Source organism: Enhydra lutris, unplaced genomic scaffold, assembly GCF_002288905.1.
Source record: "Enhydra lutris kenyoni isolate GAN:26980312 unplaced genomic scaffold, ASM228890v2 scaffoldscaffold8, whole genome shotgun sequence".
Classification (NCBI taxonomy): domain Eukaryota; kingdom Metazoa; phylum Chordata; class Mammalia; order Carnivora; family Mustelidae; genus Enhydra; species Enhydra lutris.
Genome location: NW_019154092.1, coordinates 21,512,192 through 21,527,091, shown reverse-complemented (window position 1 = coordinate 21,527,091; position 14,900 = coordinate 21,512,192). Strand labels below are relative to the sequence as shown.

Sequence of the window (14,900 nt, the reverse complement as noted above, 5' to 3'; positions counted from 1 at the left end):
GTGAGTACATCTTCAATCAAAATGTAACATGAGACAAAATGGCAAACATTTAAAATCCTAAACCCTGTTTTGAGGATTCTTTTAAGCTATGAACTTGGGCAGAAATTATAGTCAAAGAAAGTAAGTATATAATTTATAAACGAGAGCCATAACAGAGAAGTATAATTATTTTTCTTAATTTGCACCATAAAATGATAAAATTTATAGTTTCATTTATTCTGATATTCTAGAGTATAAGACACTGTTTTCCAGTCTAAATATTTTGTAATTTTCTTCATCTGATAAAACCACCTATCTCTCCTCTCTAATACACATAAGAGGGTGGGGGGTGGGGTGCAGTGGTGGGCAATCTTCCCAATCAGCATTTAAGACATCCTGCCATCTAGTTATCTCAGTAATTCAGACATTTAGGCTATGGAATGGAGACTGGGGGAGACTGTATAATAGGAAAGCTGAATGTTTTTAAACATTTAGTCCAACAGTCAGTGCCTGGCTTAGAAATCATAGGTATAGCACCAATTCTATCTTTGTGTTATCCCATGCTTATGGTTGATTCAATTAACTGGGACCAAGAGATTTCATACGCCCAAGATTCCTTCTAAATTAAATTTTTATTATTGCTATTTAACTAGATCAAAAGAGTATTATGTAGTATAACAAACAAGGATGTATAGTGCTACTTATTTTAGTTCATGTTTAATACAAAACGAATTCTCAAATGTTTTCCAAGTTAAATAATACAAGATAGAATATGGAATACATTATAGGCCAACCATGAGGCATAAACATAATAACCAGTGGTTTCTTAAATACTTCATCTTTACCATGTTTGTGCTCAGATACTCTGGAGATATTTTATTGACAGAATTTAATTTTAAAAGGACAACAAACACTAAATTAAAAAGGGGCACAGACTTTGTAAAATTTAACCCAATATCATCCCGGTGCTAAGACCCTTTCTCCTTCTCCCAACTTGGATACAACTGTCTCTGGCTTAATGCATCCTTCCTTTATTCTTACGGATGCTAAACAAATGAGTGCCTCCCCTAATCCTACTGATTCCCCAACCTTATTTAAACAGTAACCCCACTCTTAAAACGCTGCTTCCTATCTACCAACCTGGTCTAACTGAAGTCTTTATATACCCCTAAATAGGGTGGTTTAACATTAAAAATGTAAGGACTCAGACAAAATGATAACAGAGCAAATCAAGTAAATCCCATCTAAAGAAAGCACTACAGGCCCTTTCAACTAGAAAACACTGAAGGGGCACCTGGGTGGCTCAGTCGGTTGAGCATTCAACTCTTGATTTCAGCTCAGGTCATGATCTCAGGGTCCTGGGATGGAGCCCCACAACAGGTTCCATGCTCAGTGGGGAGTCTCCTTTAGGATTCTCTTTCTCTTTATCCCTGCACCCCACAGCTTCTGCATGCATTCTCTCTCTCTCTCAAAAATAAATAAATTTAAAGAAAAAAAAGAAAAAGCAATGCTGAAGCTTCTCCATAGCCACTGGTGTGCAGAAGACTATACTATGCTTTTAGTGGGAAAACACCTGGCAACAAGATCAAAAGCTCTGTATTGCATGTGCCACTTTCTATTTCTTAAGTCTGTTTATGGACTATGATTAATTAGATAATTATACACATACACATGTGAAAGATTATCAAAAGTAGATGGATGTCAAATGCAAAGAGATGGTGGAATTTTGCTTTTGATAAAAGTAAGCTCGCTTTTGTGAAATTCGTGAGGTAAAATTTCCCACACTGTACAGATAAAAATAAATCCTATCAGGGATGAACTGAAATATAAGGACAGGGCTAAATCTGTGACACAATGATTATTATAATATCAAAGTCTACAAAAAATAAGTATAATTTTGAACTAGATCCAACTATAACTAAATGATTATTACTTCTTTTTAAAGAAGAATAATAATGTAGCTACAAATTCAGACAGTGGCATTAACTGTATTAAGGAATGAGTGTGGGGAAAGGCACGCTGGGGAAAATCAATCAGGATAGGCAGTGTACAAGAAAAAAGGTTAAGGAAGTGTTAGCTTTAAGCTAAGTTACTGAGGTTCCAGGTGGGGAAGATATTATCCATTTTGCCTAGGACAACTAAATCCTTAGAACATATGCTATTGATATACAATAGAAGGATTCCGTCTGAAAGCTGGAATACACGATAGAGATTTGGATGACACTTAGAACAGTAAGCCCTATTTGGAAAAGTTCTATTCCATACTAAATTGTACAGTTACATTTTATATAGAAACTGCCCATGATAAATAAAAGTGCCCTCACATATCTCTTAAAATACACAACTGAAGTGGCAATAGGGGAGAACTAGGTTTGAAAAATTTCTAAGACTTTTAAAAAGTTACAGTAAAAAGCTAAAAAGGAAGAAAATTTTCCCCACATCCCAATACTGAAGGAAAACTAATTATCGAGTCAAACTAGATGATTATTATAAATTTAGGATGTTAACTGTAATCCCCAAGGTAACCACCAATAAAATATCTAGAAAAGTATACATAAAAGGAAATGAGAAGGGGATCAAAATAGTACATAACAACAAAAATTACACCAAAAAGGCAGTAATAATGGAAATGAGGGACAAAAAAAAAAACAAAAACAAAAAACCAAAAAACTACTAAGGATACAGAAAAACAATGAAATAGCACAAGTAAGTTCTTGCTTAACAGTAATCATTTTACATGTAAATGGACTAAAGTACCCAATCAAAAGGTAGAGACTAACAGAATGCATAAAAAACATGATCAATTACAAGCTGTCTATAAAAGATTCACTTTGGATGAAAGCACATGAACAGACTAGAAGTGAAAGAGTGGGGAAAAAAATTTCATGTAAATAATAACCAAAAAAAGCAGAGGTGGCTATGCTAATATCAGGTAAAATAAACTTTAAGTCAAAAATTGTTAAAAGAGATAGAGATAAACAAGGGGTGCCTGGGTGGCTCAGTCAGTTGAGTGTCTGACTCTTGATCTCCACTCAGGTCATTAGCTCAGGGTCATGGGATAGGGCTCTGTGGTGGGCTCTGCGCTAAGTGGGGAGTCTGCTTGAGATTGTTTCTCTTCCTCCCTCTGCCTTGCCCCACCCCACTGTGACCCTCTCTCTTTTTCTCTCTAACAAATAAATAAATCTTTTTTAAAAAAGGGATAAACAAGGACATGATATATTGACAAAAGAGTCAATTCATCAAGAAGATATACATAACAGACAACACAGCCCCCAAATATATGAAGCAAACATTGACAGAACTAAAAAGAGAAATACAGTTCTACCATAACAGTTGAAGTCTTCAATACCTCCTTTTCAGTAAGAATACCTACACAGAATATGGAGAAGAAAATAGAGGACTTAAAAAAAAAAAAAAAGATTTTATTTATTTATTTGATAGAGGCAGCGAGAGAGGGAACACAAGCAGGTGGAGTGGGAGAGGGAGAAGCATGCTTCTCACTGAGCGGGGAGCCTGATGTGAGACTCAATCCCAGGACCCTGGGATCATGACCTGAGGCAAAGGCAGACGCTTTACCGACTGAACCACCCAGGTGCCCCAAGGACTTAATATTATAACCCAACTAGATCCACCAGACTTTTATTAACATTCCACCCAACAATAGTAGAATACATGTTCTGCTCAAGTGCACATCAAACATTCTCTTGAGAGACATCATATGTTAGGCCACAAAACAAGCCTACAGAAATTTAAATTGATTGAATCACATAAAGAATCTCCTCTGCCCATATGGAATGAAGCTAGAAACCAACAATAAAAGAGAAACTGGAAATTTCACAAATATGTGGAAACTAACCAACATACTTTCAAAAATAATGGATGAAGGATATCTCAAAGGAAATTAGAAAATACTTAGAAGTAAATGAAAACAAAAACACAATGTACCTAAACTTATAGAATGCAGCGAAAGCAGTGCTCAGAGGGAAATTGATAGCAGTAAATGCCTACATTAAAAAAGGAAGATCTCTGCTGTGAAATGTGTAAACCTGGCGATTCACAGACCTGTACCCCTGGGGATAAAAATATATTATATGTTTATAAAAAATAAAATAAAAAAAAAAAGGAAGATCTCAAATCAGTAACGTTTATACTCAAGGGAACTAAAATGAAAAATATAAGTGGGATCATTACTACTGACATTAGAGAAATAAAAAGGTTTGTAAGAAAATACTATAAACAATTGTATACTAACAAAATAGGACCTAGATGAAATGGACTAATTCTGAAAACACAAAAAGAAATAAATGATACTGTTTTTTTCCCCACAGCCTTTTCTCTTGATGACCACTTATTTTTAAGACAGTCCTGCAAATTCTCACAAAGATTTATATAAGTGAGGACCTCAGCAACTATAAATAGTTCTTCCAAAGTTCTAAATAAAGCAGAAAGTAGAGAAAATATAATGATTCCTCCAGGGAACTTACCAGTGATGTGGTAGCTGTTATTTCCCTGAGTTCCTTTGGGTAGGACATTGTGACAATGACCATTCTCACAAACTCAAATCCTCATAAGGTTACCCACATACCACATTGCACAAAATTGAGCTATCAACATTTCTTGGTATGGGGGGGAAAGGTTATCTTTTTTCTTTCTCATCCCTCATCACCCAATAAATTCGCTCTCCACCAAAACCATATACAGATAAATCAAGTCCTTTCATCATGATGATGGCAAGTGATTTGGTTCATACCACTAAAGACAAGACAGGCTATCCTTCCATTTAATTTGTTTAAAAAAGCAGGCAATGACCATAATGAGCAGCACCAGCATTAGCACTCAATACAATTATTTAACTCATTAAAAGGAACAACAGTGTTAACAGAGTACAGAGCACTGAACAGAACACAGCTATCCAGTATTCCATTCTAATATATTCTCCCTGCCAATCAAAAGCTGTAGGAAACGTCTCAGGCAGAACAGATGCATATCTCAATCTACACTGACACAGAAGCTTCGGATACAATATTAAGTTGTGTTAATTTTGTCATGTAAGCCTATCTAAATCAGGCAAATTAGGAATGAAACTTTAGTCTACCAATATGAACTATGTCTTGACCATTACCTTTAAACATATACTTAAAATATGAATCTATACCAAAATACTATCTTTAACATGACCAAGAGAAAAGAGAAGAGCTTGTACTTCTTCAATGATTTCCTTTACCTTGTAAGTTGTCATTCGATGCTGAGCAATTGTAGTCAGTTTTTCTAGAAGGCCTCGTAATCGCTCCTGTGTTGCATGGGAGATCAAGTTCACAGCATCAGAGTTAAGTTCTGTAATGTCATGCTTTTTACCTGTAGAAGCAGAGAAAATCCATTACGTGTTTTAGTAGTGGCTGATAATTGAAATAATTAGCACAGCAGGTATTCTGTTCCCCCTGGAAGTCATACCCATTATGAATAAAGGTTTGGAGATTATGATTTTCCTGGTGAAGTCACAACTTCAAAGATCTTAGACATTACATTAATAAAACCTAGCCTGAAGCCTCAGAAAATATAGACATTGTTTCACTTAGCCTCTAGAATCATTCTCCTTGCAAGGTCATTTATAGGACAAAGTTAATAAGAACACAAATCAAGTCTAGTGTTCAGGGAGGGAAATGGTAACTGCAGAAATTAGTGCCGTATTCTGCTAATTTTAGTAATTAAAAAAATAGAAAATTACATTTTGCCCTGTTTGACACTGTTAACGATTTACGACATTTATTTCAATGAATTCAGATTGTGGGTCTCTGTTACTGCCTTGTCTACAAGACATACCCACACTCCTTTTGTCCATTACCAATCATGCTTATTTTGTACTAACTCATGTTCTGATAAATTGACCTGGTAATTAATTCAAAAGTTGAAATGGGTTCAAAGCCTCATCATTTCACCCATCCATTTGAATGACTTCTCTTTTAATTAATAACCATTAATAACCTTCCATTAATAACCAAACTTCTATTCTTCTTTTGGCTAACTAGGAAGATTCAGGAAAACAACTTGCATCACATACCCAAAGGCAGAAGCTCATTTATAAAGCAACCTTATCAGTATTTACATAGCAATTTCTCAGTTCAGTGAAACCAACCTGTATCAACAGAGACCTAAATCTAAAGATATAGCCAAAGTTTAATTTAAATGAGCTTTTAAGAGTGTTACTGTGTTTACTTTTAACAAATACAACAGTTTGCTTCTGCACTCTCATCTGAAACATACTCATATACTCATCAAATTATGATTCAGTATAGCAAAAATAAGTTTTAATTAAAAGCCAACAAATCTTAAATACATTCTTTGACATCATTCCATAATAAATGTTAAACCTCAAAGTGTAGGCTATAGGATATGAGGGCTATCTGGCTGTGACATCTGTCACACCACGATCGCCAGGGTGGATCTGATTGATCTGGTTGCCAAGGCGCAGGCCCCTTCTTCTCTCATTGTTCCTTGTGCATCCCTCCCAAAGCTGTGTGCTCCCTTGAAAAGAACGACCTTCCTAGATAGAGGAAGGCCATTCTTTGGTCAAGGGTATGTAAGTAGCTGTGTTCCCCTATTAGAACCTCCAAAGTAGCTCTCAGGGTCCAAAATGCAGCTTATGGTAAATCAGACAGGATGAAGATACAAAATTATTTAGTTTCTTCTAAGCCAAACCTTCAAAATACAGTTTGTTACTGTCTAGCAAGACTGAATTCATCACCAATTTTAGATTCAAGCAGGGAAAAGACACTACAAAGTCAAATCTACTCAACTACAACTATTAGCATACATAAATAGTGAAGGCCTGCTACATAAGGGGCACAATTACAATACCATCCAATGATTAAAATCACAACTAAACATAGGGTAGCTGACCTGTCAGTTCATGCTTAAAGGAAAGAAAATGAACATTTAAAAATATGTAGTGTTTTGGAGGGAAACTTTGAAAATAATTTCATATGTATTTATAAAATAGTTTATCCTATATAGAAGAAAAATTCGTACTTTAAAAATATTAGAAATAAACAAGGGTAGAGATTTGCAAACAATTCCAGGGTTTAGTGAACAATCAAATGTTCTAATATCTTTACTACACTGCTAATAAAGTATGACAAAGTTACCAAGTTAAAATACTATAAGAAAAATTCCTACTTTTTTTTTAAAAATAAGATTTTATTTATTTATTTGACATGGGGAGTGGCAGAGGGAGAAGGAATGAGAGAGAGAGAGAGAGAGAGAGAATCTGAAGCAGACACCTTGCTGAGCATGGAGCTCAACCAGGGCTTGATTCCACGACCCTGAAATCATGACTTGAGATTAAATCAAGGGTCAGATGCTTAACTGACTGTGCCACCCAGGTGCCCTCCCAAATTCCCATTTTTAAATAAAAACACTCCAAGTCAACATAACTGATGAAAAAAAATCTAGCTGCTGCTTTTAAGATTGTTATGTGATTTTATAGAATGTCTGTGTAATTTAATTTAGGTAATTAGCAAAAAAGGAAGAATATGGCATGTTTACTCTCCCAGCATTATTCAAGTAGAAAAACCTTCCCCCCAAAATTCTTTGGGTTAATTTCTAATTTCTGTGATTAAAGAACAGTCCTGGTTCTGAGCTGTTCTGTAAAGATGGAATTTTACTACAAATGAAAACATTCCTAGAAATACATAACTACACTCACTCTATAGTTTTGTTTTTTAAAAAGCTTAGGTATTTCAGAAGTAAGAAATTTTGCAATTTTCCGTTTTATTAAACAAGTTTGTGCTCAATTATTAAGGACTGAAAATACCAAATAGTTACTCCCAGAATTCTCCTTGAAAGCAGAGGTTGGCAAACTAAATTTGATCTCTTTTTGTATATAAAGTTTGATGGGAATATAGTCTGGCTTATTTGTTTATGTATTTTCTATGGCTGCTCTTGAGATGTAACAGAGTTGAGTAGTAGTGACACAAACCACATGACCCACAAAATAGCAAATATTTACTCTCTGGCCCTTCACAGAAAAAAATTGCCCATCCCTGTCCTAAATGCCCAAATTGTTCTTTCAATGCTAAAAACTTTCCCATCATATAATCAAAGTGTAAGTCAAGCTAGAAATAAAAGTTCTCGGGGGAGGGGTGGTGGTGGGAACTGATAAAGCGAAGTATTTACTTCCACTCTATGAAAACACTAGATCATTATATGGTTACACGGAGTCAATACCAATAAGCTTCCCAAGGAAGCTAGTATCACAGGAAAGTATCATGCTTGTTCCAAAATTACAGAACTGGTTCCTGTACAGTACGCAATACATATTCAAAGAAAAGACTGAAAGAGGGAGTAAGAAAGAGAGGGAAAGGAAAAAGGAAAAGGAGTGAGGAGGGGGGTTGGGAGAAAAGTCAAATAAGACACCAGCAAACATTTTACCATCAGCTCTTCTGAATTCCTATCCTTTTGGACTGCTTATAAATTTGTTTTTTGTAATAAAAGAAAGATAACAGAGGGGCTCCTGGGTGGCTCAGTCAGTTGAGTGTCCAACAACTGACTTTGGCTCAGGTCATGATCTTGAGGCCCACTGCTGGGCTCAGGGAAGAGTCTGCCTGAGATTCTCTCTCTCTCTCTACCCCTTACCCCACTCACACACACATATTCTCTTTCTCACTCTAATAAATAAATCTTAAAAAAAAAAAAAAAAGGAAAGATAACAGATACCCAAGTTAAGTTAGAAATTTAAAAAATGGTAATTTGTATAGTATATAGTAGGAGCTCTAACATTTCTTTATTCTGTGAAATAGATTTAAAATATGTAATAGTAATGTATTGTAGGTCTTAAAAATATTATGGGTGTAAATCAGAAATCAGAAACCTTCACATTTTTGTGGTAGGGCTTCAATATAAAATATAAAAATCCTTACTGAAGTATACTCAAAAGTCACTAGTATTGACCTCCCAATTTGATATGGGTGATGAAGAAGGTACTCCAAGAAGTCCCAGGGTTAGGACACATGAAATGAGATAATTCACATGCAATAATCTCTCTCCAAACTGTCTTGGTTTTTCAGTCAATGTGGGGAGAATGTATTCTTTCATGTTTCTGAAAGGTTTGGTATTAAACAACAAAAAAGCTGTGTGGCTCCAGAACAAAACTGGAACATTCTCTCCCATTTCCTTCTATACACTGCAGCCACTTAGGAACTACTTGTGGACCTAGGGAGAAACCCAGTATTTTAATTTAGTTCTTTTAGGGCAAGGATGAGTTTGAATTTCAGGGTTGAGAGAAGAAAAAAGGCACTTACTCTCTATATCTATGTTTCACAATACTTGGCAGTTAGATTTCATAAACATGAACTTGTAGTGTATGTATGTATTTGTATGCATACATGCCTAGTCCAACCAAGAAAGGCACAGGACAGAAAAAAAAACAGTACATCATATGTACAAATTCAAAGGAACAGAGTGGCGCAGTGGAAGCATGCTGGGCCCATAAGTACAAATTCACTTAAAAAGTATGTATCTTTCTCCCACTAAGAAATATAAGTAAATATTAACTTCTATTATCTAAACCAGAAACTATAGGATATGATTTAATTTATGTTAATAGTTTTTAAAACAAAGTATTTCTTTCTATAACACCCATGAAACCTTGATTTTTTCCAGAGCCTTATTTAAGCCCAAGTTCCAGGAAAACCAACCCAGGTTATCTCTTTTGGTAACACTTTCCCTAGAACAGACAATCCTCTTAGGTCAATAATCCAGGGTGCCTGGGTGGCTCAGTGGGTTAAAGACTCTGCCTTTGGCTCACGTCATGATTCCAGGGTCCTGGGATCAAGCCCTGAATCACTCTCTCGGCTCGGCAGGGAGCCTGCTTCCCTCTCTCTTCCCCTCTCTGCCTGTCTCTCTGCATACTTGTGATCTCTGTCAATTAAATAAATAAAATCTTAAAAAAAAAAAATAGTAATCTTAAGTCTGCACTTACCAATATCTAAAATTCTCTTTTGCAGAGCTCCGATGAAAAGAAATGGTTCGTCTTTACATGACTGTACAAGTGTGCCAACTAGTTCAGAGTTTGTTGCTAAGATGCAGGCATTTTCTTCACTTAGGTTGACCCCTGCCATGGAAGTCACATCATTGATGTCATCTTCATCTCTAAGAGAAAAAAAAGACAGCTTTTTGGTGGTGGTGGTGGTTGGTGATGTGTATATATGAATGATTTAGGAGCGCAAAGAATTACAGATCTCTCCTTATAACTAAATACATTATTTTACTCAACTCATCCAAGCAAGAGAACTGAAGAATAGCTATCTTTCCCTGGATGCTTTTAAAAATTAATTGGTGTGTCTAACCGCTAGTGTACATTTAATATCAGAGAGATGAATCAGAAGCAACTTTGTCTTCTAGTGTCCATCTCCCCATCTTTCAGTTTAGTAAATGGATACACCAATAGGGATGTGGGGGTTAAACTAAGTTACCCACAAATGCCCTGCAATGAAAGACAAAGAAACAAAAACAGACTTCTTTGTTTTCATCCGAGATGATTAAAAGCCCATCAGACTTCCCCAGTGCACTCTACTGTTCCATCAAAGATCAGGAAAAATCCAATGGTTCTGAAAGATCCGTACTCACATGAAGACCTTTGAGAAGAAGCTTTCTTGACTAGTTATTCTGAAACCAAATAGTTAAAACTAGTTTTGCTTTTCTGCTTCAGACTTTTGGTGTGTTCCACCTGTACCAATTGAATTCATTAAACTCATCCTCAAGCAAACGCCTGCAAAGGATCTACATATAAAATTACATCACACACACACACACACACACACACACACACACACACACACACACACACATATATATATCACAGAATATGTTTGAGCTCCTTGCATTGCACCAGCAAAATTAGTTGTTTTTATCTAACAGGACTGCTAATGGCTATAGTGATAAGATCAGTATGTATGTTTAAGGATAGGGAAGAAAGAAAATACAAAAATTCCCTCATAGCATCCTTATCACCCTATGTAATAACAAGTATGTTACTGATCATAACTTACCTACCAATGGATAACATGATTTACACAAACATGATTATATAAAAAAAAGATGTTGCTTCTTTTTATTGCATGAGCCAAATGGTATATCATGTGGTCTCACGTCAACAGATTTAAATTATGAAACTCCCTGTGGTAATGCATTTGTGCACAAGAAAGGAAAATAAATTGTAATTGTCAAGCACTCAGGAAATTAAGGTCTCTGGTGTTCCGCTTTAAAAAGCAACACATTAAGGGTGAAGGGGAAAGAGTCCACGCTCAAACATATATAAGAGATTAAAAAAAAAAAAAAAACCTAAGTAAAAGAAAGAAAGAGCTAGACACAGCAGTTAGGAAGTGAAGAGCTAGAACAATGGTCTTATAATCTGAACAGTGGATTTAAAAGTCTACCATTAAAAGGTGTGTCTTTATGAAGGGGAAAAATTTTTTAATTTAGTATCTCAAACCACCAAATAAAACATGCAATACAAAGAAAGTATACCAAAATGGTTGGACTCCAACATATCAAATGTCACAGAGGTATTGTCAGAAGTATGGATGCTGAAAATGGCTCTAAGAATCATTCTGCCACCTATGTAAATAAAGTATTTCCAGAAACATCTAAACAATGTAAATATCTGGGGCACCTGGGTGGCTCAGTTGGTTAGCGAACTGCCTTCAGCTCAGGACATGATGCTGGAGTCTTGGGATCGAGTCCTGCAACAGGCTCCCTACTCAGTGGGGAGTCTGTTTCTCCCTGACCCTCCCTCCATCTTGTGCTCTCTCTGTCTCATTCTCTCTCTCAAATGAATAAATAAAATCTTTAAAAACAAACGAACAAACAAACCCATGTAAACATCTAAAGTGTAAGAATGGTAAAAACCGTAAACCCAGAGATCCAAATTAAAAAAAAAAAAAGGTCTTAGTTAAAAAAAAATCATTTTACAGATTTTTTTTTTAAATTATTTATTTGACAGACAGAGATCACAAGTAGGCAGAGAGATAGGCAGAGAGAGGTGGGTGGGAAGCAGGCTCCCTGCTGAGCAGAGAGCCTGATGTGAGGCTCAATCCCAGGACCCTGGGATCATGATCTGAGCTGAAGGCAGAGTCTTCAGCCCAGTGAGCCACCCAGGTGCCCCAGTAAAAAGTATTTTTAATAAAACTTGTCTCATGGGCTCCTGTTGAGCTGAGTTGATAGAGCATGTGACTCTTGATCTTGGGGTTGTGAGCTGGAGCCCCATGTTGGGGGTAGAGATTACTTTAAAAAACAAAATCAAAAAACAAAAAACAACCCCCACTATGTGTCAACAGAATGAAAAGAAAAGCCACAGACAAGGAGAAAATACTTGCAAAAGATATCAGATAAAGGACTGTTATCCAAAATATATAAAGAACTCTTAAAACTTGAAAGAAAACAAACCAATTAAAAAATGGGTCAAATACCTAATAGAGGCCTCACTAAAGAAAATATACAGATGGCAAATAAGCATATGAAAAGATGCTCCACATCCCTGTCATCAGAGAAATGCAAATTAAAATGAGATACCACTATACATCTATTAGAAAGGCCAAAATCCTAAACACTGACAACATCAAATGCTGATGAAGATATGGAGCAACAGGAACTCTCATTCGCTGCTGGTAGTAATGCAAAATGGTACAGCCACCTTGGAAGACAATCTGCAGTTTATTATAGAACTAAACATACTTTTACTGTACAGCCCAGCAATCATTTTGCTCGGTATTTACTCAAAACGAGTTAGAAATTTATGTCCACACAAAAACTTATACATGGATATTTAAGGTAGTTTCAGAGATAACTGACAAAATTTGGAAATAGCCAAGATGTTTTTCAGTAGCTAAGTGTATAAATAAACTGTGGTACATACAGACAATGGAGCATTATTAAGGACTAAAAAGAAATGAGATGTCACAATATGAAAAGACACAGAGGGGAACTTAAATGCAAATTATAAAGTGAAAGAAGCAATTTGAAAAGGCTACATACTATATGATTCCAACTACATGACGTTTCTGAAAAGGCAAACTATGGAGGCAGAACACAGAGAATTTTTATAGTAGTGAAACTACTCAGTATGATACTATGATGTTGCATACACATCATTATACATTTGGGCTTTTTAAAGACTAATTTATTTATTTGAGAGAGAGGAATAAGGGGGAGGGGCAGAAAGGGAGAGGGAGAGGGTAAGTAGGTTCCCCGCTGAGTGTGGAGCCCAAAGTAGGGCTCAATCTCATGACCCTGAGATCATGACCTTAGTTGAAACCAAGAGTTAGATGCTTAACTGACTGAGCCACATAAGTGTCCCTCACTATACATTTGTTAAAACCTATAAAACGTACTGCACCCGTAACAAACTGTAAACTATGGGCTTTGGGAGTTAATGACTTGTCAGTGCAGGTTTGTCAACTATAACAAATGGATAACTATGGTAGGGGACGCTGATAATGAGGGAGGCTATGCATGTGTGGGATTAGAGGGAATTCTCAATCTTCCAATCAATTTTGCTGTAAACTTAATCTGCTTTAATAAACAAAAGCTATCAAAAAGAAAAAAAAGGTTAACTACACATTAATGACATCATTACAAAACAGAAACCCAAGCAGTTACTTAACTCTTTAGGATTCAAATTTTTCCTTTAAAAATGAGTAACTTAGATTAGGCACTTTCTAAAGTCCCTTTTAGCCACTTAAAAGAATGAGGCAGCTCTCTTTGGCCGGATACAAAACAACTGCCAGGGTGTACTATGAAGTGGAGGAAAAAAATGAGGAAAAAAGACTGCCTCTTGGGAGAAAAAAAAAGATATATACACACACACATATGAGCATAACATATCTCTGGAAAGATACATGAGAAAAAGGGAAGTGGGGATAAGAAAGACTTTTTTAGACCACAGAATATATACTCTTTTCTACCCCTTTATGTTGTACTATATACCCCATTATGTTGTACTATATATGTACTATATATTGATTACCCAATCAAAATGATCAGTGATATTTTTAAAATAGTAAATAAATATTTAGGAAAAGAAAACTGGAAATAGAAAATATGATGAAGTTTAGACATATAACCCCAATATACCCTTGAAAAGAAAATCAGGGAGCACCTGGGTAGCTCAGTGGGTTAAGCCTCTGCCTTCAGTTCAAGTCATGGTCTCAGGGTCTTGGATCGAGCCCTGCATTGGGCTCTCTGCTCAGCAGGGAGCCTGTTTCCTCCTCTCTCTCTCTCTCTGCCTGCCTCTCTGCCTACTTGTGATCTCTGTCAAGTAAATAAATAAAATCTTTAAAAAAAAAAAAAGGAAAAATCAGAATTGTTGATATACAAAACATGGCCTTTACACATATGCACACAACACTGAATGTTTAGAATCTCGGATGTTTGTCAGGTACATGGGCCCTATAAACTGCAAATTGTTTCCATAGGAGAGTTCCTGCATAACTCCTGTTGAGATCTCACACACGGCCTGGAGAGACCAGTACCAAGCATATGTACTACCAACACTTAGCACAGTACCAGAATTGAACAGAATTCATCAATGAGGAGACAGTCCCATATTTTTAAGAATCTCCTTGCACCTCTTCTCTGAAATGAGCAAGGAGCTAATTGCTCAGTAAGATTTGTTCTTGCCTGCCTTCCCTCCCACTTGGCCCCAAGATGAACACAGCTCCCTCTAGTACAGCTGTCAATTGCTATGGTTACAGTGGGCAGCAGGAATACAGGAAGATCCCCACTGAGGGAAGAGGAAAAGGTGCCACAATAAATAGCACCCAAGCCATTTAAAACTTCCTCTAAGAAAGGAGGCAGACTGAAGGAAAGAAAAGTCAACACAGTGTAGTACGATCATTACCAATAAGGCTAAGATAGGTCAGACAGTA

General features: G+C 36.2%; 1 protein-coding gene across 2 annotated transcripts in view; it reads right to left on the bottom strand.

The window, feature by feature from the left end:
• Positions 1 to 14,900, bottom strand: part of LOC111142522 (TATA-box binding protein associated factor 4b) — a 127,671-nt gene that overhangs the window by 50,794 nt on the left and 61,977 nt on the right. For both annotated transcript variants that reach the window (XM_022495762.1, XM_022495764.1), the window contains exons 10-11: positions 9,956 to 10,125; positions 5,204 to 5,334 (exon numbers count right to left, since the gene is read on the bottom strand). In XM_022495762.1, coding sequence (XP_022351470.1) covers positions 5,204 to 5,334; positions 9,956 to 10,125 — 301 coding nt within the window. The remainder of the gene's footprint in view (positions 1 to 5,203; positions 5,335 to 9,955; positions 10,126 to 14,900) is intronic.